This window comes from Equus przewalskii, chromosome 29, assembly GCF_037783145.1.
Source record: "Equus przewalskii isolate Varuska chromosome 29, EquPr2, whole genome shotgun sequence".
Lineage (NCBI taxonomy): Eukaryota > Metazoa > Chordata > Mammalia > Perissodactyla > Equidae > Equus > Equus przewalskii.
The window spans coordinates 6,450,613-6,478,334 of NC_091859.1; the positions used below are offsets into that span (position 1 = coordinate 6,450,613).

Below are 27,722 nucleotides of genomic sequence, written 5' to 3' on the forward strand. Positions count from 1 at the left end.
TGTCATTAGCTTTAAAGAATTAGCATGTATGACCAAGTTTTGTCAGTTTACCATTTTTTTAAGTTAAATACAAACATGAATGAAAAGCCTAATTAAACCAAAAGAGAAAATTGAATAATACTATAATTGCTTAGTATAATTAGCAAAGGGTGTTCTATCTGCCCTTATCTTCCATTCTCCTATTTCATAGATTTCCCATGCCTGTGAAAGAGAATACTGTCCACCCTGTGAAACCTGTTCTTGAAGGGAAGTGAACAAACTCTCTCAAGCATAAATTTTATCTTAATCTTGTTTGGGGGGGTACAGTCTACCACTTCACTATGTAACAGAAGAACTCAGCAAATAGGATTACAAGGTCTCTTAGGGCAGCGGAGTGGGAAAGAATATAAACATTGGAGCCCAGTAGGCTTGAGTGTGAATCTCAGGGACGTCTCTTAGAAGCTGTTGGATCTTCCTTTTCTGACCCTCACATTCGTCACTTTTAGAATGGGGATTATGATAACTGTCTTGTAGAGTCATTATGAGGAATAAATGAGATATTATGATAATGTCACATGCAGTGGACAGTCAGCAAATGTTACCTTCCTTTACATTTCTCTCCTTTTCCCCTTACAAAATGTAAGATGAACCTAATTCATTATTGACCATATGCCAAGCATAGCGCTAGAAATCATCCTTAGTATTTGTCTCCATATCTTTAAGTCATAATTAATATATTTTTGCCTCTCCCATATTTCCTTCAACTTTCATATTTGTAAGTACAGTTTCTCATAGAAACTGGAAAAACAAACGTTAATTTATAATGCTTATGAATAATGCCTGAATATTTTAAATATTTCTCCGTAATACAAGGTATTTTATAATTGTGTGCACATTATTCTTAAAGTAACATTACCACAAATACGAAATTTTCTCAGAAGATAGCATGATGTCTGAAATTGCCCTTGCCCTTTTTTTAACTGATTGCTCTTCTAATTGCAGGCTGTACACACACAACATTAGTAACTAGTTTATTTTATCAATCTGAGATTTGTTGTTATTAGTACTGTCGAGTGGATTCTGACTCCTGGCAACCCTGTGGACAGCAGAGCAGAACCCTGCCCAGTCTTTTTGCGCCATCATCTCCCCATCCGGCACTGTATCAGACAGTGCTCTACAGCTATTCAAGGGTTTTCATGGCCATTTTCTTCGGAAGTGGGTGGCCATGTCATCCTTCCTAGTCTATTTTAGTCTGGAAGCTCTGCTGAAACCTGTCCAGTGTGGGTGACCCTGCTGGTGTTTGAAATCCAAGTGGCATAACTTTCAGCATCACAGCAAGACACAGCCACCACAGTATGACAACAGACAGATGGTGGTGTGGTTCCCTGACCAGAAAACAAATCCAGAAAGCAGTGGTTAGAACACAAATCTTAATGACTAGACCACTAGGGCTGCCTAATCTGGGATATATTACTTGCCTATTTCCAAAGTGGTTTTGATAATCTCATAAAATTATTTGTAATATGCTATGGCACAATTCAATGACAGAATCTAGTGAAAACCAATAGAGGAATGTATATAACAAGATGCCTGAGCCTGTGTAATTACTTCTGCAAAGCTCTGAACTGAATTGAATGTCAAGGAAGCTGAGACACAAAAGGAGACGGCTTGGCATGTTTAGTTCTCATTTTCTGACCAGAAGAGCATAATTTAGATTGAAGAGGCAAACTTTTTGGCACTGAATTCAAGGACAAATTTATTGTAAAGTTTCTTAAATTGGGGTCATGGAATAACAAAAGACAGAATCACTGTTCAAATAGACATTTCTCTAAAAGTTGAGGGCATAACATTTAATCCTATTTCAGTAAAGTCATTTCTTCAGGGAGCTGAGATAAAAGGGTATATTGCTCTCTAGTGATCCAACAATACTGGGAAAAAGATTAGAGAATATAGAGCAGAGGTTTTGAAACTCTGTTCCTGGAGCTCCAAGGTTCATTTGTCCATTTAGTCATTCGCCAAAGTTATATTGAATTTCTGCTGTGTATGAGATATGTTCTGGCTACTGAGAATGAAACTATGAAATATATATATATATACTCACACACACACAGAGTTTATATCCTAGTTTATAACCGGTTATAATATAAAATAGTTTATATTCTAGTAGGTGACAGATTATGATAAAAATATAATTAAAACATATAGTATTCCAGGTGACGATAAGCACTGCTGAAAAATGTAAAGGCAGGATGGGATGCTAACACATGAAGAAACAAAGGCCAAGGTAGTTACATGTCCTTGGTTACATGCTTAAGAAATAGATAAACTAACCTAGGAATCCAAATCCAAATCTTCTGGCTTCTTCTGACTTCAAAGTGTGATTTTCAACAATCAATGGCATGAATAGTCTGAAGACTATATCAAAACTTTAGTTTGATTTATAGACTAAAATCACTCCCTTGAATAGTGCCCTAAAATTTTTCTTTGTTTACAGATGCCAAATCACAATGATTCTCCTACCAAATGTATATGCCCAAATGCTGCTTTTATATACTTACAGCCTGGTAAGAAAGAAAAGAGATGTATGAATAACTCAGGAGGCACGATTAGCAATATAACAGTCCAATGTCGGGAGCGTTCTCATGGGGGACCGCTGCATCTTCACACTGGTTTCAGTGTGGAGATGGCACAGAGGAACCTCCTCAGGCTCTTGGAGAATGAAGAAGATTATTTCAGTGAACATGGAGGACTGTACATCATAGAGGAAGAAACACCATGAGCATGAGTAGCAAGGAGGAAAATATGGGAAATATTAAGGGAAAAAGAAGGAATGTGGAGGGAAATGGGAACTAAGGCTAGAAAGATGTCTAAGGAATCTGATTTTTGAAAACAAGGAGCCATTCAAGGTTTTTTGACACCAGACTAACATGACAAAATTAAGTTAATGAAAATTTAGTTAATCCAGCAGCATTTCCCAAAAGCTCAACAGCATTCTCAATTGCCAGCAGAGGATCACATTTTATATAAAAATAGATCTATATAGGAAAAAAAAAGAATTGTCAATGATGCTTGCTGGAGGGTGAAATTATCTCTCGGCATTGCCCTCTGCTAACCTAGGGCTCAACAGATTGTGATAGTGACATAGTCTGATCAAGAATTTTACCCAGATTTCAGGTCCTTGTCCCACTACCAGCACTTCTTCTCTATGATTCTATGAGAGAATTAGGACTTAATGCCCTGAGGCATCAATCATATAGGATAAAATAATTTCTGTTCTCTGCATCTAGAGTGTATTAGCTATGTACCATCCTTGTCAAAACTGAAAAACTTGTCACTCAAATTATTGTTCAGGCCTTTATTTTCTCATAGAATGCCAGATGACGAAGGCTACAATGCAAGTCATCGAATGGCAAGAATTCTGCAAGTCTATATTTTTACGACTGAAAATTTTACAGAACTACTACTATACCCTTGCAAATTTACTAAGGTAGTACTTATGGATAATTAGAAGACTTTCAAATCAGTTCCCTATAGTTGTCATGCCAGAGGCAATTAAAGCATATTAAAGGATACTAGGTTAGCCTTCTTAGGTCAGAGCATGACAGAGGAATACCTTTTGTATGAGTGATGGAGCTCAGATATTGATCCTTGTGCCAACTATGAAGTCTGGGTTTGCTCATTCTTGCCTCTGTGAAATTTCTTTTTTTGGTGACTAGATGAATAGAAACTTAAACCTTAAAAATGAGAAAATTCAAAGCTGTGACTCTGAAAATAGATAATGTAGAAGCTAAAAATTTAGTTGAATTGGGTCTTTACATTAACTTTCCCCAGTTTGGATAAAGTATTTGTCATCTGGAAGTGTTTTTAAAAATTTGATGTTAGAGTCAGAAAATACGTCCATTAGCCTTTTAGGCATAGGATAATTTGAATTCATAAGTTACTTATGGATTCCAGTTGCTTATGCTACTGTGATTTGGTGAGTTTAGTTCATTTAGTTAGAACCAGGGCTGGCCAGGTTCTTTCAGTAGAAAAACTAAAGACACAGTACAAAGGGGTTAGGAGTGGAATGTGTTCAAAGAAAATACATCTAGATAGTGTGAGATTAACTGAGTGTCAATGTGAGAAGCAAAAAACGGGTTTAGAATTTTTTAAGAGCCTTGCCTAGAAGGTCAAGTAGGTTGATGAGATTTGTTGCCAAGCTTGTGGGATTCTCAAGAAGGCCTGTGGCTAGGAGAAGTTTGGAAAGAGGTCAGATATAGTTAAGAAATTAGGTTAGAAAGAATCCCAAGCAAGCTAGTATTTTGATACCTGTATTTGATAATTTTATTTTGAAGCATTTCAAGTCTGATCTTGATAACTTATTTAGCCTCAGAGACAGGTACAAAATAGTTAGAAGAGATAATGACTCCATCCACCTTCTTTTACCCAGGAAACTCTCCTGGAAAACTGGCATCTTACATGGTCAGCAGGTATTTGGGACATCATTATCTTGATTGGCTCATTGTAAATAAATGAAATTTTAGTTTGGTTCTCAGGTTTTAAAATACCACTCTTGAAAAGGAGGAAATACCAACAAAATATGGTCTGATCATTTTATCTCCAGGATCCTTTGCAGAATTATCTCAGCCCCAGTCTTCTGTTTGGTTTCTAATAAGGAGAGAAGAAACTGGAAACTACTGAATACGAAGAGTAGACTTTAAATCCATATCCTGATAGTATAAACATTTTCCCGCGTTTTTTTCTGAAGGGTTAATAGAGATTCTCAAAACTTAAGTATCTTTTATTAGGTCATCTTCAAAATAAAGAGACTATATGAAACTATTTCAGATAATCAAACAATTTTATAGTCAGCTATCTCTGGAACTCACTTCTAATCATCTTTCTGATCTACATCCCCACTATGGCCGAAAAAGGGAATTCAGAGTTGTACTTGGAGGCAACAGTGCAATGTCCATGCATTATAGTAAACTTAGGAAAATATAGCTTAAAAAATAAATGTGAAAAACCAACTATAATTATGAAGGGGAAAAAAAGGAAGACTAGAAATAAACTACTAAAAATCAATTTCTATGTCTCAGTCAAATTTTCATTTTAAAATGCCTTACATTTACCTCTAGGAACTATTGGAAAACAGAGAAAGGAAAACCTGATTTTATTACCATCCAAAGGAAATGATTCTACTGATTTAGCCATACTGAGACTTTCTGTTTACAATGAATAATAAAGTTATTGACGTCTTTGTGGCACCCTGGGTGATCAAACACCCTGTTGTTAAAACATGCAGTAGAGTTGAAGTTTAACATTATTCTTTGAAGGGGAGAAACATCTGTTTAACATAGACCAGAACATTTGAACAAAATCATACTAACATTTACTGAGATCGTAAGTTAGGTCAAAAGATAAACTCTTCAACAACTAAATAAGCTGAAGGTCATAAATGGTTTGAAAGCACAGAAAGGGGACCTTTTCATTTTTCCTGAGAAGAAAACTAAGAGGTTTCACATGTATGGAGACATTTCACCATGGCCTTTCAGAGTGAGGAAGGATATTTAAGGCAAAGGGAAAAATCGTATAGAAAGACTCAGGAAAAGAAATGATTCTAGCTTGAGTGACAGGTGTAGGTGGATCTCATCAACTGATGTGAGGAAGAAGGAAGGAAGTTTTGCAGATTTGGAGAGATAAGCACTTGAGGTTTGAACAGATTATGTCAAAGTAGAATTTAACTATCTTTTTAATTAAAGACAATGGAATATTTCATAAGGGCTTGATTACATTTACAAAGTTCTCCTAAAGAACTACTATGAATTTGATAAAATCACTTTTTTCATGGATGTGATTTTCCCGTCATATAATGAATATATTTCTTACCTAGTTGCTCTTCCTTTGGGTTTATTGTGCCACAATAAGTAACAACTAACCTGCTAATATCTGTTGTTTTTAAAAAGTACTTAATTTTAGAAAGTGATCATTCTTCTATCTCGTATTAAACACAATTTTGTGAAAAAATAATATTCCCTGAAAGTCCACTTCTAATTTTTTTAAAAAACAGTTTTTAAAAGAGATTTCTCTAGAAAAGATTAGTTTTGACATCAAAATAAGTCAGCTATCTCATAAACTTAAGCTAAATTTTTTAGACATTTGCATGAGATCTTCTCATTTTCATTTTTTCACTTTAAACCTAAATCCAAATGTTTTAGCAGATTTTTAATCCACACTATAAGCACTATTTCTTTTAAATTCAAAAATTAAAATCAGCTTATAATTAAAATGTAACACAAGTCCTAGTCTATATGTTGTAAAATTTCTATTTATGTAATTCCTTAAATATGCACTATAGATATCCTTCTGTGAATAAATTTCTGGTTAAAGCAGGATGAATTTTTTAAACATTTTATCTCTTGGGAGACTCATTTTAAATGGAAAGTACGTTAAATTTTGGTAAACTTATATATTACTAGTTGGGCAAGGAACAGAATATAGATGGAACTTAGAGAGACTGAGAAATTGTGGTGTGTTTTGTGTTATGACATTGGAAATTTTCCACAAACACGTTCTTTTTCTTTTGATAAATAAATGCAGATGAAATTACAATCAAGTATTTGAAGATCCATCTATAAATCCAGGAGGTTGCTATTGATGTTTCATTATGAGATTTTTTGATATGAGCTATTAAAAGTCTATAAGAGGTTTTGTTTTTTAAAATATCTCACTATTCTCAGTCAGGAATATGTCAGGTAGCCAATCAAAATAGATTGAGGTAGTGCCAGTTATCTATCCCAAACTTGCATATCATTTCAACTAGCATTGTCTGTCTTCTTTAACAAGGTATCTAAGTTCAGAATAGTCACTGGACATTCCCGTGTGTGAGGCAGTCTCCTGCAAAGGCAGTTGTCGGTGATCCTGCCTTCTCTACATATTCTGGGAGACGTTGAGTGGGGATAAACTCTACCACGGAGCAAAGAACCCAAGCCTGATTCTTTGGCTTTCTTCCAAAGATGCTAGAGAAAATGATGAATGACAAATACATTAGCAATGAATTCTCCCTCTAAGACACTGACAAGGATTCTAATTTTTAGGATTGCTATCAATGCCAAGAAGGAGCTCCTGATGGAAATATTGCCTATGCTGAAAGAGCACTCCACTTCCTTCTCTTTTTATCTTATCTTCCTCATACTGAGTCATGTCTGATAAAATAATTCACTTCAATATCTGTGAAAGAGCAAATTTATACAAGGATTTTCATTGGGATATATCTTAAATTCAATAAGAAAATAGATGTTTTATAAAAATTTGATTTGTAAGCTTTTTGGTAATTTAACTATTATTTAAGGACAGTATATTACATATATTTTTATTCAGTTTTTAAAAATTTCTCTGTTGCTTTGGCTTGATGAAGATGGGTCTCCATACTAAGAGTTTTATTGGGTGAAAAGTATCAGAATCTAAGATGACCTTGATATGCCAGCAGAATTTGATAAGATTACATTGAAAGGAGTGATTTAGGGATGAGTTCCAGGTTTTATATTTGAATATAAAGAACCTATTTTCCAATTGCAAAATAAATGTGACAAAATCTGAAATCGCTCATTTGACAAAAACTCAGGGTTTCCAGTTGACAGTAAATGCAATATGATGCACTAGTACAATACTGGTATCTAACTATGTAATATAATCATAGGTAGTATTAATAAGTTTGGTATAAAATTAGCAATGTGATATCTTGCTTTATGTGTACTGGTCATTTTTGGGTGCTGCCTTTTGAGAGGAATAAAGACTATTCAGATCACATTTATAAGAGAATAACCAAAAAAATTTTTTTTTAATTCTCCGGTACATTTAGCTAAATAAGAAGTTATTAGATTCAACTTGACAAGGTCAGTCAAGCATCCAAATCTCCCAGGACATTAGCACTACATAAAATCAAACCTGTTTGATAGTGCATTATGAAGAAGGATGTTTTACTTTTCTCTCTAGGTATTAAAGCTTCTACATTGTGTTTGTTTCACAGGAGTCTGAACTTATAGAACTAAGAGAAACCATTGAAATGTTGAAGGCCCAGAACTCTGCTGCCCAGGCAGCCATTCAAGGAGCACTGAATGGTCCAGACCATCCTCCCAAAGGTATATTTAGAAATATTGCCTATTTCATTCAATGTAATAGTCATCTATTTTATTTATTAATTAAAGCAAAGCTGCTTTTACTCAGTGACATTGCCTTTTATAATGAGTAAGTTGGTATTAATGCAGTCAGAATTCCAGAATTTAAGAACAGTAGCTTTCATTATTAAATAATTTTTAAATTGATCTTTCTTAAGAATTTTCTTGTATAGTCATACACACATTTCTCTCCACTTGATTTGGTGAAGGTGAGGATGGGGAGGTTGATTAATGCATTTATATCTGATTTCAAGCAAAACAAACCTAGTAAGGAGTACGAAAATCTAGATCTGTACACAAAAATAAAATAATTAATATGGTGAAATACCAAGTAGTGAGTGTGGGGAGCAGCTCATCCTGGGTGGGGTGTAATAAAAAGGTTAATTTCTTGTGGAGAATTTAAAAACAGTAAGAAAACGGACTAAAATTTGGACTACTTTTTGTTATTACTATGCTTCAACAGTTCTAAACATGACAAAACAATCTCTGCCACCACCCCCACCCCCTTTTTCCCATGATTTGCCATGGAAGAAATGCTTTGTATTAGTGTCACGTTGTCTTTTCTTTACACAGGTTCTGCTTATTCATGTCCTAACTCTTTTCAAAAGCATTTGATATGCTCAACTCTTTACTAGCTTAAAAATGTCCTGTCATTTCTCATCCCACTTCCATATGAATTCTGGAAAAGTTTTATGGAATATTTCAATATCTCAGCAGCCAGTCACACTTCAGACCACTGGAGTGTGGCTTCCTTTCCTACCACTTCACCAGCTCTCCAGAATCAGGAGTGACTTATATGACACTAAATCCAGTACAACATTTCAAATTCTTATTGTATTTTACATAGAAAAAGCATTCTATACTGATGTCCATTCCATCCTACTTGAAACATACATTTCTTTTAATGTTCATGACATCCATATTCTTAGTTTTTTTGCTGCTCCTTTGAAATCTCTTTCAAAGTGTCTTTTGTAGGTTCACTCAGTTGTATCTATCTGTTAACTGTTGATATTTCTTAGAACCCAGTCCTTAGCTCTCCTTCATTATGATTTTGTACATTTTGATTCTCTCCATCCTATCTAAAATCCTGTACAAACTCATCTAGTGCTCTAGCTGTAATCATCATTTATGTGTTGATGACTGTCAATCATATCTCTCCAGGCCAGGCTCATCTCTTGAGTTACAGATCTGTGTATCCAGCTGCCAAAGAGAGAACTACATTTGGTTATCTTTGGATGTCTGTTTGTCAGCTTAAACTCAACATCTCCAAATTTGAACTTGTCATCTTCCCTCACATACTCGCTTTACCTTCAGTGTTCCTTGCCTCAGTAAATGGCACCAACATCCTTCCACATAGCCAGAAATCTGTTATTTATACATCTTCCTCTCCTCACTCAAAAAATCACCAAGTTCTGTGGATTCCACCCCTTAAATTCTCTTGGATCTGTTCTCTTTTCTCTAATCCTACTATCACCATCCCTCCTCTCTCACTTGAACAATGACCGCATACTCCTAAAGCCTTTCAGCTCATTGTCAAACACCACTTTACATCCTCCGCACAGTGAAACCATAGCAATTGTCTGACAACATATATCTACAGGTGTCTTATTGACTTTAGGATTAAATACAGACTCCTTAACATGATATAATCTTTCTTCACCAGCTTCCTTCATTCAACAAATATTTATTGATTATCAGTTATATGCTAGACATTAATCTAGACCTTATATCTTGCTCTTTTGTTGCATTCTATATTTCATATTTCAGCTACCCTGAACTTCGTCCAATTCTTCAAAAGTTCCTTATATATTCTGTTTATTCTACTTATAACTTTCTACCCTACTTGTTCACCATAATGTTTAAGACCTTGCAAGAGTTAGTCTAAATATGCCTCCTTGATCCTCAAACTAGATGAAGTCCCCTTGTGATATGTTTCTGGAAATAACTGTATTTCCACTATCAAAATTTGCATTATACTTTGGTTCCTTCATTTATTTAAGGTCTGCCTTTCCTGATTGATAGTAGAGTGGTTTGTTTTTTTAATCCTAGTGGCTATGATGATGCCCTGCACATAAAAAGGGCGTAATTAAATTTTATAGAAAAGAATAATATAATTTAAAAAACACTTGAATTTAAATTTTAGGAAAACAATTATATAAAGTGAGATATACTTAAATTGAAGGACAAACTAGTTCTCTAGGGGCTACTTCTGTTGAGAATTTAGCAACTTTCCATGCGGGGGAGTTGATTTATATGCTGCATGGAAAATTAACTGCATATTTAAAGCTTATCTTAGAGCTATAATAAAGCAGCTTATGTTCTAAATCTTCAAGTCGTAAATAGGTCCAGAAGGGATTTAAAAAGGCTTAATCTTTTCTTTAACACAGTACAAGTCACTGAAGTAAAACTTTCTGGACAGATTCCTTTTATCTTAGGCAACAGGTGGCTTAAGAGATCTGCTGGACTTGAAAAATAGGAGTTCCTTTGCTCAGAAATGTGGGAGGGGGGCCTAACATGAACAAAATGATAACAGCTAATAGTCAAATTGGTCAATAAAATTAAAAAAATAATATTACAAGATTAAAAACTAACAAAAACAAATAGTTATAAAGGTTGAATGTATATAGGATATTTAGATTGTGTTCCTGTAATATTAAAACACATTAAGTTCAGTGGAAACAGATGAATCCTTATTATAATTGACTGTTGACATTACATGGAGAAAATAAACAGTCATGGACTAATTATATATCTTTCCATGGTTATTAAGATGATTATATAAGCTGTAAATTTGTTTTCTGAAATCGTATTGAAATTTGGTTTTTGTGACCTTTAAAATATTTATGTCAGGTAAATTTTTATCATATAATCTTAAGATATGTATTTGGAGTGACTTAACACATTTATAGATAGGTCAACTATGGCAAAATCACATACCAATTTATTAAGGTAACTTTCTATTTTCTCTATATTTGTACATAGCATTTATTTACAAAGCCTGATAAATAATAGCAGTCTACAATAGAATAAATGTATTTATTCATTCACAAATGTTATTTGAGCACCTGCTATGTACTAGGCACTCTATTAGATCTTGAAATACGAAAATTTTAAAAAAAGCCCTCTCTGCTCAAAAGCTCACAATCCATTGCAATGAAAGGTAATTGATGTATATTATATTTATAACAATTGTGACATTATAAACCATAATTATTATAAGGCTGAAAGGTAAAGGTAATGGAAAATTTTATTTTTATTTTTCAAAATGTACTATTGTTTTTTAAGTTACTACTTCTGTGCATAAACATGCGATAGTTTTTCCTTAAGACGTATCAAGTACAATTTGACAAAACATGCATTAAACTGCTGTCAACAGTAAGTATTGTTTAGGAATGTTAGGCAAACACAGTTGTGTAGAATGAATAATAAGAATAAATTTATTCAGCAGGTATTGATCACCTACCACATGCCATGCTCTGCAAAAGGCCCTGGATATATAAGGGCAAACAAAATAGACATAGCCTTTGTCTCCATCAAACTTTTAGTCTACTGGTAGAGCAGAAAATAAACAATTGTGATTGTTAGTATAGTTGAATATGCATACCAAAATAGTTATAAGTTCTAAAATGAACAAGAATAGGTGCCATAGAAAGCAAAGGTACCAGGCAACCTAACAGAGTTCGCATAGTCCAGAAAGGCCTTTTCAAGACAGCAACATTTAAGGGGAGATCCAAGGAGTAATTCTCAAGTCATTCAGAAATTTTGAGAGAGGAGCTTCCAGAGGGTCTAGAGACAGGAAAGAGATTAGCACCTTTATGGAAATGATACAAGGAAGACAATGAGCAAAGATAAAATAACAGAACCAGTTTGGAGAGAAAAGTACTAACCAGATTACTGGGAGACTTTTAGGCCATATTTAAGAGTTGAAGTATTTTCTATTTTTATTAAAATGGGAATCTATTGAAAAGTCTTAAGAAAGGGAGAAATGATGAAGTTTTTCTTTCAAAAAGATTTCTCTAGCTACTGTTTGTAGACTGGTTGGAAGGTGAGTCAGTTGGACAGCTCTTCTTGCTGTAGAGCAGGCAAGTCATGGTGGTAGCTTGACCCCAGGCAGTCATGGGGCAAAGGGTGGGACATGGAAAATGAATGGATGAACAATGTGTAATTGAAATATGTACTTTTAAAATAAGCTTCTCCATTCATTCAGATTGTCAATACTCATTTGGTCAACCATTCTTTACTGAACTCTTTGATGTCCCATGCACTGAATCAAATACTTATAAGCACTGGGAAAGAATTATTAGAGAAAAGTAAAATGCATTGCCTTCATTCCACGATATCATTGAAATTATGCCTTTGCTAATGTTTATTGGAAATGCAGTCATAGTTGAATATAACTAATACCTCCAAGGACTAATTTTGACCTATGATTACAAGAATTTACCTATCTTTTTAAAATTGGGGATTAATCAAAGTCAAATAGAATTTGTTAATTTTAGATATGATAAAAGGTCTAGGATAGTTTAACAAAACATCTGCTCTATTTGTGAAAGTCAGTATTAGGAAAAAACTAGCAAATACTACATCTTGTTCCGAAAAGCTTATAGCCAACTGCCGCAGAAATGTAAAACAAAAATAAATACCTGCACATATTCTTCTATTGTTTATTCATATAACTTCCATATTAATTGATTAAGGGATACTGTGTCCTCTATTGTTGTATCAAAAGAGCACGCATAAATACCTTGATTTAGGTTTTGGCATGGTAATGCTTTTAGCATGCAAAAACAGTAAATGTTCTCATCATTATTTTTAAAAATACTTTTAAGAGACCAAACTCTAGGGATTCTGAAAAATAGCTCTACTTTTCCCTCCCATAAAATTTGTCAGCATGGTTATTAGGTTAATGGAAAAATAAAAATAATTATTGTTATGTACATATGTATATGAGTGTAAAGACGGAGATATGTATATGTATAATACAAACCCACATGTACACCCATTTATTTTGTTTTGAAAGTAGCCAGTTAAAGTGTCATTGCTATGAGTCATTTTACTGTTAAATAGATCAATCAACTGGAAAGTTTGATTTTATGCTATTATTTTTATGGAAACCTTTTGAAAGCTATATGGTAATTTCTGACATAAGTTCCACTGAGATTTTTTGCTTAGCTAATTTGAGTTAATGCCAATTAAATATAGTAATAGAAATGGCCTATAGGTAGATTTGACATTAAAAGTAATTTTATAAATTCTCAGTGTCTCCATTAACACTTAATATCAGTTCACTGTAAGTAGCTAAAATGTCAGTTTCAATTTTTATTAACTATAAATAAATAATTTGCTTGTATGAACTAAGTGAATATCTTCAAAAAGTGATTAAGTATCAAATGCTAGCCTCTTCAAAAAATCTTGTGTAACTAGAGAAGTACCACATGCTTTTTAGAGGTACAGAGAGTACACATTACATGGCGGGTAGCACAATGACTTTAGAATCAGTCCAGGTCTCAGGTGGGCTCCACTGTTCTTCAGCTCTGTGACTCTGGGAAAATTACATTTAGTAATTAATCTCATGTCAGTGGTTGGTGTTAATGATAAAATTGGATACTCCCAGGGTAGAGTAAGCACTTAATAAGAGGTAGCTTTGTTGTTACCCATTTTATTACTGGTATTGTTATTACTATTCTAAGCCATGGACAGAGAGTAGGAGTATGAATGGAAGAATTGCACTGCATTAAATATATTTTCTGTTTAATTCACAATGCACTGTACCCAGATTCTCTCTTGAGGATCTTCCCCTCACTGGCTCTTTGACCTTGGTCTAGTTACTTAACTTCTTTGCACTTCAATTTCCTCATCTATGAATGAGATGAAGTGCTTAGATGACCTCCAAGGTTTGTTTTGGCTCTGATGTGGTATGATTCTGTGAAATGGAAAGTTAATACAGTTGGCTTCAGTAACTTTATTCAAAACACAAATATTAAAAAGACAATTAATTCTTATTCTATTATGAGTTTCCATTTACTCCATGGAACTAATCATTTGGAATAAATCATTTTGGAAGCACTGTTTGATCCAGGTATTCAGTAGAAATCACTAGCATGGCATTTCATTTTTGGACAAAACTCAGAACTTATTAAACCACCAGTGCTACAGACTTATATGAGATTCCCATTGAATCTTAATGCAGATAACCCAGTTAATTAAAGCAAATATGGTTGTACTTTATTAAGCTTGTAAAATGAAAACTGCATTGAAATTATCTCTACAAAGCCGTGTTGACTTTTATTAGAGGACTTCCTCTCAGAAAGCCTGAGTCTTACTTGTTCAGACTGAAAGTCTTTATGAGCAAATATGATACTCTCTGTCTGTTGCTAGATCTTCGCATCAGAAGACAGCATTCATCTGAAAGTGTTTCTAGTATCAACAGTGCCACAAGCCATTCCAGCATTGGCAGTGGTAATGATGCTGACTCCAAGAAGAAGAAAAAGAAAAACTGGGTAAGCCATCATCATTCATCTAATTCAGAAGCTTATTACTGCACAATGAGTCAGGCTTTTTCCTTTTGGGCTTTAGAGATCCACAGCAGTTTATAAAGAGTCTCATTCAAGGGGCTGACTCCTCAAATGCTGTGCTCATCGCCAAGATTAGGGTGGCACGGTGCTGAAAGGGAAACATTTTTAGAGTTGGGACTAACTAAACTTGAGTTTGACTCTCAGCTCTGCTACTTACTATGTGGCTCTTGAGCAGGTTACTTTACCTTCTAGGGGGCCTAAATTTTCTCATCTGTAAAAATAAGATAATTATTACTGACTTTATAGAGTTATTGTAAAGAAAAATAGGATAACATCTGTAAACAAATGGCTTAGAGCACGGGTTTATTGTGGAGATGAAGAAGAAGAAGAAAAAGATGACGATGATAATGGTGGTGATGGTGATGGTGGTGATGATGATGATAGAGGAAGAAGGGAAGAAAGGCAATTGGTAAAAGGAACAGAAGAGAGCTTGAATGCCCCCCCCACCCCTCGCATCAACAGGACTTATGGTGTGAATAAAGTTTCACCTCATAAGAAATCGACTACGTTAGTATCTGCTTTATTTATTTCTTACCAAGGGAAAATAGCAGAAATATAGAAATGCACTTTAACACAACTATGCCTTAAGTTGCTAGAGATACCGTTTATGATAATTTAAGTAATTGCTAAAAACTGAGGGGAAGGTGCTGTCACCGCAAAACGCTTAAAAACAATGACGTAAAAGATTTCTTTTAATACCATGAAACAAAGGTTTATATTAAATAAGTACCATGCTTGATGAAATCCAAAACATGACTCTCAGAGGTCTTTACTGGAGTGCCTTCTATAAATAACGAAAGAAATATCTTTGTTGTTTTAAAAAAATGTTTATGCAGGTAATATTTTAAAATACTGACCAGCCTTCATTCCCTTGATTTGTAATTCCACACTCTTTCATGTTTCTGCAAGGTGAACTCTAGAGGAAGTGAGGTGAATATAAACCGTGGGCAATTTGGCATGCGTCTCTAAAAAACACCCTACCTTGGCATGAATGCTATTCATTTTGGCAGTAGGCTTTTATACCTTTTAAAAACAGATTACCTTGTATGTCTTTTCTTTGTGTCTTTTCATTTTAATCTCAAATTTTAAGAGAGGAAGTAAAACCATTTTCTGAATAGAGCTGTAGGGGATACCAATTCTGGTTCTGAATAGTCCTGGAATTAAAAATTTGAATAGAAAATCAGAATTAATGAAGTGCTAAGTGAATTTGATTTCATTCTGCTTTTTAAGTTTATACTGTCAGTGGGACATGACTTGATTGTAGCGCTAAAGTGGCCATTTAAAACAAATTGCCTTGAAGAGAGAAGCATTGGGAATGGAGATCCCTTCAAGGTACTTAGTTTTAAATGAGTGCTCTGACAGCCGTGCCCTTGACCCTGCACTATTTAAAAGCCTTCCATGTTTGTGCTGCGCTGGATTAATACAAGAATAAAACAAAAACACAAAACACGGTATCATTATTTTTAGCGATACTGTGCTGCGACTGTTAATACTCTGCTTATACATACTGACCCCAGGCAGTGGCTAGGATGGCACCTGCAAACTAACGCCCCAAAGCCGAGCTCTCCAAGTGCAAATAGACAAGAAAGGTAATTTCTGTCCTTCTTCCAGCTGAGGAGCTCATTCAAACAAGCCTTTGGGAAGAAAAAGTCCACCAAACCTCCCTCCTCACATTCAGACATCGAGGAGCTGACTGACTCGTCTCTTCCAGCGTCCCCCAAGTTGCCCCATAACGCTGGTGCCTGTGGATCCGCGTCCATGAAACCGTCGCAGTCTGCCTCAGCGTAAGTCACTCCCTCTGCAGAGTGCTGAAGAAGTTCTTATTTTTAAAGACGACTTCAGGCCAAGCCTGTCTTTGTGTTCTCAATGTCATCGGGTTGTACTTGCACAACTGCAGCGCCGTCTCTGTGCCAGTTATTTGCGTATCTTCCTGAGAACGGCAGACAGCATCTGTTTCTCTTTTGTTTTTGTTTTTCATAAATTAGAATTTGAGTGTTTCTTGATCTCGTTCTCCACTTTTCTAAATCATTATTCTCACTTCTTTTCACGTGCATTTGTCCATGTCTCTGTCTAACTGTGCATTAAATGCAGGTCACCCTTTGTCTGGCCACCAAAGAAACGGCAAAATGGCCCTGTGATCTACAAGCACAGATCCCGGTAAAATGGAGTGTGACGCATGCCAACTGCCCGATCCGGCTTCTAACCTGAGCAGTGTTTGCTTTTGCTTTTTCTAAAATCACTCGCATGCATTTCAACAATAAAAACCTTCTCTTTCTGTTTACGGAGTAAAATTTGCTTTCCTAAAATCAAACTGCAATCCATTTTTCTTTAATTCTATTAGATAATCTAGCATAACATTTTTATAATAGTCCATTATTTGATGCTACAAGAAAGAATAAAACATTTAGAATGTAGGAGCATGTGTTCTGATGAGATGATTCTCTTTGTTTTATGTACCATTTAGATCAGTTTTCCTATATGCGCATGACAATGACTAGCATAGAACTATTGTATACAACAGGACCACTAACAGGAACATTCAAGATGCTTGTACATCTTGTTATCTAATTTCATGACTCATATAGGAAGAACGTAGCACTATCATTTTGTGACCAGCAACATAATCCTCACTTGTAAATAGAAAATATTTTAGTTTATAAGAGACAAAGTCTTTTGACATATTTCCTACAAAGCTGTCCACAGAACAACAATAAAACCATAAGGATGTAATGCATATGAGCTTCAAGCAGCCCCCAACTGGCCTGCTTGTATGAGTTGAAACCTGTGATTTAGGCTTATTAGCTGTGATCTCTTACATCAGCCGAGCCTACCAGGCCGATTATATAACACTCATCCATTATTTAAATGTCCAAAACGAATCTCTCTGATTTATTTTCTACAATATTTATATTGGATTTTCATGGTGACTTGAAGACACTGTTTTGGCAAGCAAGGTTATTCTTTGAACAATTTTACAAAAGAAGAAATCAGCATCTTAAGGCCATAATTTTGCTTTAAAAATATTTCACATGTTGCAAATAGAGATTTAAGTCCCGTGAAAAAATGGCAGAATGAGATGTAGTAATACTCTGACCCTTCAGCCCCATAAATATCAGCAACCATGAAATTTTGAGGATCACTTTGTATTCTGTAAAAATAGATTGTTTTAAACTTCAGAAAATAGGAAGAAAGGATTAAATGAAAAAGACAGTGACTATTTTCAGTTTGGAACCTGTGAATGTATTACTGTCTGTAAAACTCTTTCTCCATTTCTCTAGGTTCTGCCAGCAGCAAATAATTTCTGTACCTGCTGGATAATATTGCCGTTCAGCCTTTCAAAGAAGCGTTGCTTTTCTAATCCCCTGGCTTCCCTGACCGCTGATTGTGTGTTTGTTTCCTTCTTCAGGATCTGTGAGTGCACAGAGGCTGAGGCAGAGATAATTCTGCAGCTGAAGAGCGAGCTCAGAGAAAAGGAATTGAAATTAACGGATATTCGGCTGGAGGCCCTCAGCTCTGCTCATCATCTTGACCAGATCCGGGAAGCCATGAACCGGATGCAGGTCCGCGCTGCAGTACTTTCAAGGAACAAACAGGAGAGATTAGAAATGCCATTTATTTTCTTCTTTTGGTCATTATAAAAACAAATCTCACTTTTAAACCTACCATGGAAATGGACTGTGTTTATTCAATCTTTGCAACTCATTTCTTTATGCCAAATGGAGAATTTTGTTAAATCCAGGGTTGGAAGGAGGGCAGACTAGCCAGTTCCACTCAAGGGACATTCAGAGCACTTGTACCAGTGATTGGATGCCCTTGAGAGCTAAGTTTTTAGAACCACAACAATCCCTGCTTCTTCACTTTTCCACGATTTACCTTTTTGTTGACTTTTTTTCTGTTCTTTTGAAATCCGACTCAAATACCTTTACTTGTTTTCTACTGAACAACAAAAGTAATGAGAAAACTACAGAAAAGTCACACAAGCTTTCCACATAGGAAAGTAAAAGTGATGTAGAATGCCATCTGTAAAAGTAAAGCTTTTGTATTTTGGGGAAGCATCTGAAGGCTAAATTCAGCCCCAGTCTGTGCTCAGACTAAGTTTTCATTTTATTATTGTAAACCGGTAATCACTTGGAACCACAGATGACTGAAATAAGAAAAGCTTGTTGCTGAGCAGATTCATCTGCCACCGTATGTATTCATCAAAAGGCTCTTGTTGTTATGAGCTTAATGCCCCATTTTGAAGGAACAAACACTTTCAGATGTTACCTGGGACTCTGAAGTAATTTGAAACCACCTTATTTATATTGTTTTTATTTGGCTCTATTTTACACTCCCCATGGATTCAGAGTATTGCAAATGACATTATTGGCCTATGAGGTTTTAACAATACTTTTAAAATGAGAAATGTTATGAACTCTTCAATTATATTATTCTTAATTCAAATGAGACCAAGTCCTGGAAAACTCAAATATATGATATATTAAAAAAATAATTATAAGAAATTCTAATAGTTAGTGTGTCTATATTTGTGAATACATGAGTGTATGTTTGTGAGAGATGGCAAAAAGGTTAACTTTCCTTTTTTGGAAGGAAATTCTGTTTACATAATTTGCATTTAACATATCACCACATGCTTTATTTAGTAAGCAAAATAATGAACTCTGATAGAAGAGTTGGTACCATTTTCTCAAACTAGCTCAAATTTTTTTCATGTTGTTCGTCTTCGCAACAGAATGAAATTGAAATCCTGAAGGCTGAAAATGACCGGTTGAAGGCGGAAACTGGCAACACGGCCAAGCCTGCTCGGCCCCCGTCAGAGTCCTCAAGCAGCACGTCCTCCTCGTCTTCACGGCAGTCCTTAGGGCTTTCTCTAAACAACTTGAACATCACGGAGTCTGTTACCTCAGGTGATTCTGTGCACATACCTGCCGAGTCAAAGCATGCCTGTGACTTAATGAGGGGGGCCTGAAATTGGGAGAAACTCACCCTCCCCTCTCACGCACACCCTCTTAAAAATGTTAACACTCTAGTTCTCAGAAGTAGTCCTACTTTCCTCTTAAAAATTTATCCTACTTAGTTATAATTTTAAAGGAATATTCTCTGTGAAAGACTTAAGAGATGTGATTTTCATATCATTTTTAAAAAAAATTACTTGTTCTTGAAATGTTCTTTCTCCATGATTACAAATAGAATGAAGAAATAATATTCTCAGTGATGATTATTAGTACTCCTGAATATAATACTAATAACCCCATGTGGTTTTATAGTATTGTAAGTGTATAGAGCGTATTTAGAATGTATCAGGACCTATTCCAGATTTGACTGGATGATCTTGCCCAGGGAGAACATACTGCTATCCATCACCCAATCTGCAGCTCTATTAAATTTTCAACAAACAAACAAAAAGAACACACTATTGTTGTATTCAGTGGTCCTAGTGATGGAACAAGGGTACAGTTTTGATTCAGTTGCAAATAGAATCACATGACATGATGTTGTCTTAATATGTGATGAACTAGTCAATTATAAAGTATAACTCCTCCTATGGCATTGAATCATTTTATGTATAGAATTTAGTTTGGGAAAGATTTACGTGAGGATCTGTGGTAATTTCAAAGCACAGCCACCAGATGACGCTTGGAAACCAATAATATACATATTGCTGGGTAACTTTGGATTCCATTATAGACGTGACAAACTTCACTCCTTGCCTTAAATTACACTGCAAATAGGAGAATTCGAAGACAAAAATGAAGAAGAAAAATGGCACGGCATGTCAATATTGATGACATCTTCAATGAATCACATCTCTTGCTTCTAAAAAGTCAGAGTTCTTAAAATTCTCCTGTTATGTCTGCCCTTCATAATGTAAAATGAATGACCCAAATATACTTGCCTTCTTCTTATAAATGGCAAGTGGGAACTCCCTGAAATCGAGGGAAACAATGTTTATAAAATTTGGTCAGGATTAGGGGAGGGAAATAAATTCTGAGAGTAAACACCAAGTAAAGCTAATATTAGTAGCCAAGAAAGAAGAGAGATTTCAGAATTAAATGAATTTACAGATTATTAGGTAAAATAAAAGTATGGAAATGTGGTTATAACTTGAAAGTGTGAATTTTGTGCAAGGTGTTAGCATCCACACTCTTCAAAAGATTCTAAAAAAGAAAAAACAAATAGTTTGAATGTGTAGAATCTGAGAAGCCCGGGCAATATGCTGTCTGTTGTGGTCAGCGGTGAAGCCGACAGCAAAGTGAAGTAGGAACCACACCTGATGGCTGGCAATGCGTGTCTGTGTCCCCGGGCTTAACTCCTAAACAAAGGCAGGGGCTGGGGCCCTACAGATGGCTTACTCACACGATTCCGTGCCTGTTCCTTGATTTTGTCTTATCCTATGAAGTATAATTATGATAAGGTTTGAAGGAGGCAAGGTTAGTACTGAAGGTAGTTTAGAAAGAACTGCCATATAAAATAAAACTAAAATTCACGTCTAGGAAAAATTAGAACTCATAAAGATAAACATAAAATCAAAGAAATCAAATTTACAATTTCTTTGTTCATCAGACTGAACACACTAACGGCCATGATTGAGAATTTGGGGCAATTTAGGGGAGGAGAGCAATTTTTAAGATTTTTTTTTTAAATGTGCTTTTTAATTACCTAGTTCATCATTTATTTTTAGTCTTATATCATTTTATTTCCTTAATTATTTTTCAATAATGATACTTGTATCGGAACTAACAACAACAACAAAATCACAGGACGAGTTTACTGTTTTCTTTGTCTTCACTCTTTTTTAGTAGGTTCCAAATTGGAGTTCAAAAGTACCTTTATGCTTGGGCTTTTTAACAGAAAAATTTTCTATGGTTCATGATTAATTAAAAAAAGGAAAGAAGTAAACAGAAGAGAGGATAATTGGTGAATGTCCAGTCCCTGAGAGATAACTGTATGTTCCATACATCCAGTAAAAACAGAAGTCTGAAAAGCCTTCAGACTTTTGTTAGAATTTCACTCGATTGTAACCAGAATGGCAGATCTCCTTATTCTTCCTTCAAAATGTTAAATAACATAACTTATTTTCCATAAAAACCACAGAGGACCCTCACCTCAAACTTGCTCTTTTTCCTCTTTTCTTGGAATTGTTTCTTCAGGTAATCATATCAATGTACTGTGAACAGGGGGAGATTCAGTGGCCATGATGTGCTTCTTCCCCTGTCAAAAAATGGAGTTCAAATAAACACACAGAGAAATGGAATATTGGTTAGAACAGCTAAACGTGCTGAACACTGAGGAGAAAGTGCTGTAAAAGCATTCTCTCTTATATCCTCAATATCTCTATGAAGCAGGTGCTGTTTGACCCCCATATTACACATGAGGAAACCAAGACTTGGGGAAGTGACTATAATAATTTCTTCAAGATCCTGTAACTAGTAAATGACAGAGCTAATATTTGAACCCAGGTCTGGATGAATCCAGGGCCTGACCTGTTAACTACTGTATTCATTTTGCTTTAAGTAGCCACATATGTGAGAGCCAAAGACAGTCATTAACTCATTTATTGATAAATATTCACCCCACTGCTGTACAGAGAAAATTCTTATTTTATGCATAGTTTAAGAATAAGCATGACATGAAATGCATAACATGTTCTAAGGCAAACTTGACCAGATAAGTGGATCAGAAATCAGATTAAACGCCTTGTTGTGGACTACCAGGTCATACATGATCTAGCCCTTACCCACTTCGACATGCTTCATACCACTTTCCACTCTTCTCTTGGTCTCCACACTCCTGCCACCCTGAATATTTATCTGTTCCTTGGACAGGCCTAGCTCTTTCATCAAGGCTTTTGCATTTATTCTTGTTGACTGGATCTTTTTTCCTAGGTCTTCATGCACATAGCACTTCTTAGCCTCCTGGTCTTATCTCCAAACACCATCTCCTCAAGGAAGCCTTCCAGGAGGACCTCTGTCTAGAGGAGGCTCCCTTCAGTTACTGTATTTCACTGCCCACTGCCCTGTGCCATTTATTTCTTGCACTTAAGACATTCTGGGGGCCAGCCCGATGGTACAACTGTTAAGTGTGCATGCTACTCGGGCGGCCCGGGGTTCGCCGTTTCAGATCCCTGGTGTAGACATGGCACTGCTTAGCAAGCCATGCTGTGGTAGGTGTCCCACATATAATATAGAGGAAGATGGGCATGGATGTTAGCTCAGGGCCAGTCTTCCTCAGCAAAAAGAGGAGGATTGGCAGTAGTTAGCTCTGGGCTAATGTTCCTCAAAAAAAAAAGATATTCTGTAATTACCTTGTTGAGAATGTATACCCCAAAAGAGCACGGAATTCATTTTCCTTGCACTTTGGTATTCATTCCCAATGCCCAGCACAGTTCCTGATATCTTTTATGCTTAATAAATATTTTTGGAATATTTATGAACATTTATGAATAGTTGAGTACTAAAGAGGTAATTTGGTCACGAACTACAAGAAATTTAGATGTGAACAACCAGCAGTAAGCTACTGTAAACTCCTGAGAAAAAGAGGAAGAGAATTAAAATTAAAATGACACTTAAGGAAGAGTTTAAATTTTCAGTGGGATAGGCAAAAATGTGAGAGATTATGAGGGTGTTAATCTGGGAAACTGATTAAATTCCAGTAAGGGAGATTGTTTTTGACGATTTAAAAATTTCTAGTGAAAATCTTCATATTCCTCAAACTCTAAATGTTGTTTTGATTGTTATGTCTTAGGACGCTTTTTTAATCCTTCCTTTGTGAAATTGCGTATTCTTAATTAAGATAATAGAAACATTCCATTTTCAGAAGCCATTTGATTAAATTGTTTTTCTCTGATGGTAGTCACAGCTCTTGTCTCTATATATTTACAGGCAGAGCAGTTGAGTGCTCTTGTCACCAGGCACACCTGCTCTTCAGCATGTAACTGAGTTTCCTTTGTCCTCAGAACACCATGTTCGTATTAAACATGGCTCAATAATAACATCGTTGGAAATATAAGGAAAACTTATATTTGTGATAGTTTGCCTCAATACTTCTCCAAATTGGACATGAATCTCATATAATATATTCTGAAAATTAATCTATAATTGCATTTAAAGGCTTGTGCTTTAAAGGTCAGCCACCTTTATCCTATCTCTGTAACTCTTAGCTGATGACTGGAAATACTACTTTGGTTTTGAGACCATAAGCATAAAGGGTACAAAAGAGTGATAATTAATATACTTCGGTAGGGAAGTATAAATGCCATAGTTGAAATTCACTAAAAGTACCTAATAATTACTTATATATAAAGTAAGAAGTAATATAGCTGGATATCTGCAAATGCTTGAAAATAATTTCAGTTGACAGTCAATCTCAGCACCTTTGCATCCATAAATTACATGGGTATTGAGCCTGGATATTTTAGTTTAGATAGAAAAATCAGATTGCTTTTTTGTTTGTCATGGTTTTAATGGTAACTGAATATTATTCAGGTATTACTCATATCTGTGCATAATAGAAAAAGAAACCTGTTTCTCCTCATTTAAAAGCAATGGACCAACACTTGGGTGAAGATGCTTGGAGGAAGAAATAAATTCCTAGATTGAAACTTTAACCCAACCACAGTAATTCATCTTCTTGAAAGCTGATTTTTTTCAAACCTGTTAGGCTAGGATGGGAAGTAGAAAGGCTAAATTTCCATTGAAAGATATAAAATTATGAGAAAGAAAACAATGACAGTAAAAAATCTGAGCTAATTTGTCTCTATTGTGTGTGTGTTTGTGTGCATTTTTGAAAATTTGGTAGATATCTTGCTAGATGATGCTGGTGATGCAACTGGACATAAAGATGGCCGCAGTGTGAAAATTATAGTCTCCATCAGCAAGGGCTACGGTCGAGCAAAGGTATTTCCTTAATCTTAAGTTCTGACTAAAGGATGAGAATGACCATGAATCTAATGTGTTTTATATTTGAATTTTTGTTCTGATTAAGTACACTACTTGTTACTGCTCAGCAGTATTTGTCTTGGCATTAGCTTAATATGCTATAAAAGCATAAAAGTTAGGAACCCAAGGAAATGACATCATGATATAAGTGGAAATGTATCTCTAGATGTCATGTTGGTTCACTGAAAACAATTTTGGTTCTTAGCCACACTCATTTCTAAAACTTAAAAAATACATTGCTTTCTTTGAGGTAAACACCATGTCTAACACATTCTTTCAGTGTCACTTGCAAAATATAGGTGATATTTATAATGTGTAGTAACATGTTGCTAGAGGTGTCAATATGGTCTCTATACAAAGAAGAGACTAATAAGCTATATGAATATTCTAGACATTGGAAAGACACGTGTTATTCTGAATTCAATATGACAAATTCCACTGATGCTACTTATCTGTATCATTTTTAAGCAAGTATAAGGCAAGTATTTTAATTTTTCTGGAATCAAGTATTGCCTTCAAACTGGCAATGTCATTCTGACTCAAGCCCTTTCTTAAAACTAAAAATGTTATTTCAAGCTGAATTTGTAGATGAGTGGCAAGAATACAAATTTGTAAGTACCCAAATTTTTTTCTATCACACAGAAAAACAAAAAATCCCTTAGAATTTTAAAATAATTGAAGCATTTACATTTGAGAAGTGAGAAAGTGCTTGTGAATTTTTACACTGAGCAGTATTCCAAGGATTCTAACGCCATAAACTTCCTGCTTGAGCTGCAGATTTATGTCTGCTTTTTTCATGTGCATCTTTAGGCAAAAGACTGGTAGTCTCGGTGAAGATTAAACTATCTCTAATTTAAAAGCAGCTGCTTACCAAACATTGCGTGAGTGTCCCATTTTGACTGGATGACAGTAACAGGGGAAAATAAGTTTTCTTTTCCAAAATAATTCTAAAAGACAATGTCTTTGAACATTGAAAGTAGGTGTCTTAGTCTTCTTGGCCTGCCATAACAGAATACGATAAATCAAGTGGCTTAACCAACAGAAGTTTATTTTCTCACAGTTCTGAAGTCCAAGATCAAGGTGCCAGCTGATTTAGTCCCTGGTGAGGGCTCTCTCCTTGGGCTGCAGGTGGCCACCTTCTTGCTATGTCCTCACATGACCTTTTGTCACTGTGTATACCAGAGCTCTCTCTCTCTTCCCCTACTTATGAGGCCACTAATCCCATCGTAAGAGCCCCTACTCTAATGAGCTAATCTAATTACCTTCTACAGGCCTCTTTTCCAAATACCATCATCTTGAGGGTTATGACTTTAATGTATAGATTTTCAGGAGACACAACCATTCAATTCATAACAATAGTAACAAAATCACAATGATTTTGCTGTGAATTTCTCAACTTTTTCTGAAAAAATATTGCCTTCTAATTCAGGTTATATTTAAATAATGGTGATAATCATTTACCCTTATAGACTTAAATGTTACTGATGAAGAAATCGAGGCTCTGAGACAGCTAACTGACTTACCTTGGGTCACATTTCTTAATTAGGTGATAGATGTTGCGTGTTGTAGAATCCATGTCTTCTAATACCTGACTCAGTTATTATTCTACCACCTCTTAAGGACCATGCAGTTGGTGACTAGAACCAGGATTGTAATGTATCAGCTACCTAATTATATCCACTGGCATCATGCACTATTTCACGTAACCATTTCCAATTGTCATAAAAGAAGTTCCAGTTAGACTATAAATCTTGAATTGTTTACTTTTCTAATATATGTAGAAATTCCTCAAAATCCCATCTGACAAAGAAAGATAAATTTGGGGCAATTATTTGTATTGTAAAGAGATTCTTTGCTTGATAAAATGATGCCTGTGGAATGTCCTGGCAAGTTTTTTTAAATAGTGAATTTTCTGATAAATTCAAAATGGAGCCTATTTTGTGAATATGTGAATGCCATACAACCACAGATAACTTACTTTTTAAAACTGGATTGTATTTTAGAGATAATGTAAGTTAATAAATGAAAAACTGAGTTTTTGGCTTAAGAAAGATAAAGTCAGAATGGCTATAATTAACAAGACAGGAAACAACAAATGTTGGAGAGGGTGTGGAGAGAAGGGAACCCTTGTTCACTGTTGGTAGCAGTGCAAACTGGTGCAGCCACTATGGAAAGCAGTCTGGAGTATCCTCAGAAAGTTAAGGATAGATCTACCATATGATCCAGCTATTCCACTGCTGGGTATTTATCCAAAGAACTTGAAAACACAAAGGCATAAAGATACTTGCACCCCTATATTCATTGCGGCATTATACACAATAGCCAAGACTTGGAAGCAACCTAGGTGCCCATCAAGGGACGAATGGATAAAGAAAATGTGGTATTTATACACAATGGACTACTACTCAGCCATAAGAAATGACAAAATCCAGCCATTTGTGACAACATGGATGGACCTTGAGGGTATTATGCTGAGAGAAATAAGTCAGAGGGAGAAAGTCAAATACCATATGATCTCACTCATAAGTAGAAGACAAAAATGACAAAAAAAAAAAAAAACCACATAGCATTGGAGATTGGACTGGTGGTCACCATTGGGGAAGCGGGGGGGAGGGCAAAAGGGGTGATTAGGGTCATATGTGAGGGGATGCACTATAATTAGTGTTCCGGTGGTGAACATGATATAATGTATCCAGAATTTGAAATATGATGTACATCCCAAAAACATAAAAATTAAAAAAAAAAAAAGAAAGATAAGGTCACAAAAATAGTAAGATGAAGTTGCAGGATTTATATGGTATGGTTCTGTTCAGTCTCTATCACCATTTCCCTCCTACCAAGATACTTCTCTTCAGAAATGCACCCCTGCATGAAAACAGATGACTCTTCCCTCCCAGCCCTTTCCCTTCTACTGAACAGGTTATGAGTCAGTTTACCTTGACATTATCACTTCACCTAATCTCTCTCTTTCTTCTTGTTGTTGCTATTGCTGTTACTTTGGTTGGTTGGTTGGTTAAATTTTGGAAGTATGTTTTATTTTATATAATCCAATGTGTGTCTGTTACTGTAGAACT

The 27,722-nt window shown here is 35.4% G+C and overlaps 1 protein-coding gene across 23 annotated transcripts in view; it reads left to right on the forward strand.

Moving 5' to 3' along the window:
• The window catches only part of NAV3 (neuron navigator 3), a 791,518-nt gene that overhangs the window by 740,276 nt on the left and 23,520 nt on the right, over positions 1-27,722 (forward strand). For 12 of the 23 annotated variants that reach the window (XM_070600535.1, XM_070600532.1, XM_070600548.1 and 9 more), the window contains 7 exons: positions 7,988-8,099; positions 14,514-14,635; positions 15,620-15,640; positions 16,322-16,494; positions 18,117-18,270; positions 19,443-19,617; positions 24,509-24,606. In XM_070600535.1, the coding sequence (XP_070456636.1) occupies positions 7,988-8,099; positions 14,514-14,635; positions 15,620-15,640; positions 16,322-16,494; positions 18,117-18,270; positions 19,443-19,617; positions 24,509-24,606 (855 nt within the window). The remainder of the gene's footprint in view (positions 1-7,987; positions 8,100-14,513; positions 14,636-15,619; positions 15,641-16,321; positions 16,495-18,116; positions 18,271-19,442; positions 19,618-24,508; positions 24,607-27,722) is intronic. The other 11 variants (XM_070600533.1, XM_070600545.1, XM_070600546.1 and 8 more) reach the window with 1 other exon arrangement.